General features: G+C 50.5%; 1 protein-coding gene across 1 annotated transcript in view; it reads right to left on the bottom strand.

Moving 5' to 3' along the window:
- AOAH (acyloxyacyl hydrolase (neutrophil)) overlaps nt 1-5797 on the bottom strand; it is a 67601-nt gene extending 61804 nt beyond the window's left edge. Inside the window, exons 1-2 of the mRNA XM_010014504.1 lie at nt 5772-5797; nt 5199-5353 (exon numbers count right to left, since the gene is read on the bottom strand). Coding sequence (XP_010012806.1) covers nt 5199-5352 — 154 coding nt within the window. The 5' untranslated portion in view covers nt 5353; nt 5772-5797. The remainder of the gene's footprint in view (nt 1-5198; nt 5354-5771) is intronic.
- Between the last annotated feature and the right edge of the window lie 988 nt (nt 5798-6785).

Genomic DNA, 6785 nt, shown 5'->3' on the forward strand with positions numbered 1-6785 from the left:
GCCACCCACCAGTTTTGTCCGGCACTGTAGAAGCTTAATCAATGTCACATGTCTCTCAGCCATTAAGTTAGTGCTGAGGTGGTGCCAAAAGCCCTACTAAAGTCCAGCTGTAACATCTACTGCTTTTTCTGTGGCTACACGCCATTATCCCACCAGCAAAGAAAACTAGATTGATCTGACACTGTTTCTCCTTGATAAATCCAGTAAGGCTCTTGAAAGATGCTTTTATAAAGCTTTTATAACTACTGTAGGGTTTTTCTTAGGAATAGGTGTTTAACTGGCTCATCTACAATCCCTTAGATTTCCTTTCTTTACCATGCTGAAGAGAGAAGAATACAGCAGTTCCCTCCTGTCTTTTAGTGTCTCCCCTGCTTTCTGCACCCTCCAGGGCAGCTTCTGCCATTCCTGAGGTTGCTTCAGATACTTTTGGACGAAGTCTCTTTTGCTGGGGAGCAGGACATTTTGAAAAGACACTTTAAGGGTTCTCTTGTGATTCAGGGGGATGGGAGGTAAGGAATAAAACCTTTAAATATTAATCAGAAAGAGAAGGAAAAACAAGAGCATGATCTTAGCTATGACGAAACATTATCACTAGTGTCAACAGTTACCAGTTTTACTGCACTGTCTTTGGGTACCTTAACATAACTTCAGTAAAACCTTGTCTGCCCTGTAAAACAGGCAGTATTTCCTCAACTGATGCACAATACAGTTGCTCACGACCCAGTGACCGACGCCCAGCTCATTCCTGAGCAATGACTGTCAGCTCCCAGCCAACTCCCTCCACTTTCTATACCGAGCCATAGTATGGAACATCCCTTCGGCTAGTTCGGGTCAGGTGTCCTGTCTCTGCTCCCTCCTGGCTTCTTGTGCCCTTCCTTGCTGGCAGAGCAGGAGAGACTGAACAGTCCTTGATCAGGGTAAGTGCTACTGAGCAACAACGGAAACATCGCTGTGTTATCAGCATTGTTCTCAGGCTAAAGCCATAACACAGCACTGCACCAGATACCAGGAAGAAAACTCTATTCCTGCCGAAACCAGGACAATGGGGAAAGTCAAAGACCCGAGTATCTGGAGGGCTCATTCATTCTTCAATTTCAAGAGAAAAACACACAGCTGCTTGTTCTCAGGACGCCCCAAGAAACAGCCGAGCTGCACCTAGCAAAAGGGTTTCTAGGACCTGCTGAATAAATCCCTTCAGCCACGCTGCCAGTCAGGAACAAACCCAGAAACAAAAGCCAGACACAGAGTTCAGCTCCCAAGTCAGGGCACAGAGCAAAACCATCAGGTCCCTTCCCCCTCTTTCCCCTAGTTCTAAAAGGCAGTCGGTATAACTCCCATTTTAGGTGGGAACACTTTCCAAACGATTTATTTTTACAGCAAGTAACGATTAAAAGACTTTCTCCAACTGAAGCTGTTGGCTTTTCCAAGAAAATGCAGCAAAAATGATGTGACTTTTCCTCCAGCTCCTGAGGCTGGTGAAAAATTCTGTCTAAATGTTTCCCAACACGATGAACTTTGCTGTAAAAACGTCACCTTCTTTTTTAGACAAGCGACAATCTGTAAGCAGAAATGTTTTGGCCAACCTCCCCTATGAGGAGCCTGAATTGCTCAGCCTGCTATGGCACCTCACTCCTCTCCTCCAGCCCTGTTCCCTATTGGCATATAGGTTCCTACCCAAAACACATTTCTCAGAGGTGCTAAGGGCAGGTGGGTCCCTTGAGGCATCAGTTCCTTTCCCAGTATGTCCAGAATACACTGGTGCAGATGGTGCCTGCATGCTTGCAGATGCTAGCAAGAGGAACAGAAGAAAGAAGCAACCAAGTCATATCGCATTCAAGCTGCATTTCACTCCCCTGGCGTATGAGTTCTACCTGTTCCTTCAAGGAGTGTGATACTCTCCGTGGAAAGGCTTAATGAAAAATGCTGTATTGGTTTTGCTGTTGAAAGAGCAACCGTTTTCTGACTGACTTCAGCTAGCAACAGAGCAATCTTGGCCATGCAGGTGGTACCCACGGAGGAGTGATCAGAAATGACTGTTCAATGTGCAGCCACCTCATTTCCCCCAGAAAAAGAGAGGCAAATAACTTTGAAAGATTAGACACCTGAGCACACATTTAACTTGCATGAGACAACCCATTTCTTCAAGAAAAGCTCCTGTATATTTGGCAGCAGTCGTTTCTGCTGTTAAAAATGCTGCCTCAATCTGTAAGGCCAAAAAGACCCAGAGGAAGTTCTCATGGCTCTCTCCCAATGCCTTCCCAGATGGCAGACTGAGCCAGCAGGGGCTGGGGTCGAGCTGTTGAAAGGAAATCACAATCTTCCTCCTACAGAGGAAGCTGATCGTGGCTTAATTCCTGCTCCTAAGGGGGCTGGTCACCAAATCAGCTGCAAGAACTGACATTAGCCCTGCTCCACACCACGGCAAGGGCAACCATCAGCTCCTCTGTGCTTTCACTGTCCTGCTCGTGAAAAGGAAGAGCCACAGATGGCTTGTCAGTGTTTGCAAGAGTTAGTCAGGAGCGCAGCTCATCAGTGAGCACAGGAGGGGGGTGAGCTTGCTTGAACGAGGCCAGACGGACACAAAGACGCTGCGAGGGCTGGAGCAGCTCTGCTCTGGAGCCAGGCTGAGAGAGCTGGGCTGGGGCAGCTGGAGAAGAGAAGGCTCCTCAAGGGGACACCTTAGAGCAGCTCCAGTGCCTAAAGGGGCTCCAGGAGACCTGGAGAGGGGCTTTGGACAAGGGATGGAGGGACAGGACAAGGGGAATGGCTTGAACCTGCCAGAGGGGAGATTGAGATGAGCTCTGGGGCAGAAGCTCTTCCCTGTGAGGGTGCTGAGGCGCTGGCACAGGGTGCCCAGAGAAGCTGTGGCTGCCCCAGCCCTGGCAGTGTTCAAGGCCAGGTTGGACACAGGGGCTTGGAGCAACCTGCTCTAGTGGAAGGTGTCCCTGCCCGGGGCAGGGGGTTGGGAGTGAATGAGCTTTAAGTCCCTTCCAACACAAAGCAGTCTGTGACCCTATGACAGCCCAGAGGTGGCTGTCCGGGCCAGCAGACAGCATCCTGCCTGCTTGTCATCAGCCCTCCCTGCCAGGCCCAGCCCGTGTGGTTTCAATGCTCTGCACACTTTGTTTTTAGCTTGCAGTTTACAGAGGTGTGAACAGCCCGTTTTGGTCCTGAATCAAGCTCACGTGGATGCTTTTAGCTCACAGAGAGAGCAACCGGGGAGGGAGGCAGGGTTTTGGTTTCTCCTCACTGAACAGATAATTCCAGGGAGATGCTTGGTGGTCCCAGCAATGGGACCCACAATCTGGTGGGATTCGGTACAAGAAGGGAGGAAATTAGAAGAGCGAGAGGCTGTGGGGAATGGGAGGAGTGGCTGAAGAGCTCAGGGCTAACCGGTGATCTATAGGTGATGCTGAAACAGTTCCCTCCACTTCCCACCCTATACGTGATACTGCCCATCCCACCCGTACCTGCTGTTAGAAATCAACAACGCCATGTGAGCACAGGCCCCTGCACCAGTTTTGATACCCTGCTTCAGATCTTCACGTCCAGAAACCAGATCAGCTGCTTAAACCCGAATCTCTGCCAGCTTTGCCCAGCAGTTACAGCCCTGCCATCACCCAGCTCCTCTCCAGGTCTGCATGCAGCACGCTAAGAAGAATCAGGCTCCAGACAGAGCTGGTTGGTCTGAAGATCCGGTATCATACTCTTAAACAGCAAAGTGCAGTTTTCTTCCCTTTGGGAGGGAAAAATCACAACTTCTTTTATGCATGGCAACTTCATGCAGTGTGCAGCCGCTTTGGGAACGTAGAGCCTTGCTGGAGCAATAGGATGGGGAGGGCAGAAACACTCACACCCGACGTTTAAAACACACCAGTGTAACGATCCCATGGGTTAGGTTCCAACCGCCTTCCCTGTGCCATCCAAGCAGCTGCCAAAGACATCACCATTAGAACCCACCACTTCCCTCTCGCTCTGGCAGCTGCTCAGTCACTGTGTGTGTGGCTGCTGGCCCAAAAGAGGCCAGTCCATCACAATCGCTTCTGCTTTTCACTACTTGCCCTCGTTTTCTGGCTGGTGGCTGAAAGCTGGCAAGGGCTGCACAAGCCTCATCACCCCAGCTTCACTCTGCTTTCAGTTCACCCTCTCTCGCCGGTGCCAGAATCTGCAGGGGCACTGTGAGTGGCTCAGAAGTGAGGCAAAAACAGGGGCTTATCGAGCTTAGGATGGTGATTTCTAATTGTGGTCCTTGAGCCACAGTGAAAATAATTTGGGGCTGAAAGGAATTATATTTCCTTCTGACAGATGGAGAACCAGGACAGGGTTTCTGTTTACAGCATGGAAATACCCTGAAAAGCTAAAAGAAGACAAAGTAATAGTTTTGATCTTAATGCATAAGACATATCCATCATTAACACTTGCTCACATACAAGCTACCACATCTCTCTAGCTATACAGAGTCTAACTCCAAGGGCATTTCTGGTGCAGAGATACCCACAGTTCATGTTGACTTCAGTACTAGTGGTTTGTCTTTGGGAACCACTTCACTAGCAGAGGCTATAGGATACCTCCAGCTATAGCTGTGCTGGAAATCACCACGGTCACATGAGAAGGGGGTGGCCAAAGCACCTGTTTTGTTTGCAGACACATGCACCCAAGAGAAGGAAAGGGAATATGAAGACACAGTCCTTACAACTTGGCTACCCAGACATGAGCATCCAGACCACAAAGCTCCATGGCCTAAGTACAGATCAACTATGCTTAAGAAGTTTCCCAGGCAATGAAATCAACGAGGAGACCCTGGGTGAGCTTCAGGGAACTTGGTCTAACCCTAACCCTTCCTGCAACGAACCGAAGTGCATCACAAACACTAACAAACACCAGGACCCCACAACACCTCGTTTCCAGGTCCCAGCCCCATAGATGTTAAAGCCAGCTTTTCAGAAGCCATTCCCCGCAGAGCAAAAACATGAACTTTGGGAAGCAGCCACTCCAAAACAAAATCATAAAATAACTCCAGACCTCATGCTGGCCTTGCAAAATCTTCAGTGGTTATTTCACCAAAGACTACGAGCATTTTGCAGCACAGCTGTTGAAATAGATAAAGGAGTGATTTATGATGTGCACAGCAGTTCTCTGTTCACCGGTGGGGTAAGGAACGGACTAGTCCACCAGGCAAACAAAACCTGAATACATACCAATGCAGGTGTGTCCTCTGTACGGCCCGGACGGGGGTGAAGAGGGTGGTGGGTCACTTCCATGGAGGAGAGGGGAGGAAGAGGCAGCCTTCAACAGAAGCGGGAGCCAGAGGATGCAGAATAAATTAAGGGATGTTTGCCTAGACCCCCTCATCCTAAGGAAGGAAAAAAACAGGGATAAATCAGGTGAGGAATGGTGCACGTGGATCTGCATTCCCTACTTGCTCAGGGGCATCCTGCATCCCTGTCTCATTAGGTGAACGGATATGCGCATGCCCATGTAGCTACATGTAATACAGGGACTGCTTCCCAGGTGGGGACACGCACGACTGCTCTCTCACGGGGTGCCTGGAGGATCCCATGCTCACCCATCGCAGGGTGCTCACCCAGCCCATGCCCTTCACACACCCCTAAGCCCCTCTCGGGTCATTCGGGGTGGCTGTGCAGACACCCACCACAACCCAGCGAGTCCCACAGACCTGTGCACCCCACGTCCAGGCTGTGAGGATGCCCCCGGGCTGCTCTCTGCACACCTCCCGCATCCCCATTGCCCCCTTTACATCTCTTCCCAACCTGCTGGCCTGGGAGGACCGAGAGGGTTGCACGAAGAGCCGGGCTCAGCGCTCCCGTGTCTCCTGCGGTAGCAGCGGATGACTAACGACCTCAAAACACAGTAGTTTCCAGAGCTGCTCAGCATTAATAACGCAAGACACTCCCCCGAACAACTAGTGTTGCAAAGAGAAAGAAGAACCAACTCCACGAGCCCTCCTCCCCGCCGCCGTCACGCCTCTGCCCTCCTCCTCAGGAGGGAGAAAAACATCCCTCTCCGGCTGCTTCTGTGAGATTTCCAAGCAGGGTTTCCGCTGGGGAGGACCAGGCGTGAAAGCTAAAAGAAAGAGGCCGCTTGGGACCGAGCCACGCAGCGGGGAGGGATATGGGGCTCATCACATTCGTTTGCTGCCTGCGAGGCTTGAAAAACCCTGAGCTTTTCCTGCTCCAGCAGTCACAACAACTAAAGGTTTCCCTCTCCCTGCTTTTTCCCCTCAGATAAGGCAGGAACCAGTCGTTCCCCAGCCTGAAGCAAAAGCAGAGAGTAAAACGTGTTTAAGTGACATCGCTTCAGAGGGGGAACGGGTCCAAACAGCTAAGTCCTCACTGTGAACGCAAAGATGGGTATAAGGGTCCGACGCAGGACTGGGGCATTGGAGGGACAAAGCTGTGTCCCACCTCTGCCTTTTTGTATATCCCTGGGCAAGTCTTTTACCCCCCACCTCAGCGAGCTGTGGCTACTCTCCCTTCCGCTCCTTGCCTGGCAGGCTGTAGACGTGGGTTTGCAATGAGGAAGCTGTCTTATCCCCCATCCCTAAATGCTTCCCAGGCATAAATAAAGGAGACTCGTAAATGGTATTGAAAAGGAAAAACCAGGGAATGTATGAAAAGCAGTGATTCTCTGCCAAATCTTCAGACATTCCTGCGTATCAACGTGACTACTCAGGGATCAGGTGAGCTTTAGTATTTAAGGCAGTTTCTGCAAACCACTTCTTTTATTTGGGAGCCTGACCTATGGCATCTTAAAAGACAACCCTG

This window comes from Nestor notabilis, unplaced genomic scaffold (genome assembly GCF_000696875.1).
Source record: "Nestor notabilis isolate BGI_N333 unplaced genomic scaffold, ASM69687v1 scaffold140, whole genome shotgun sequence".
NCBI classification, from domain to species: domain Eukaryota; kingdom Metazoa; phylum Chordata; class Aves; order Psittaciformes; family Psittacidae; genus Nestor; species Nestor notabilis.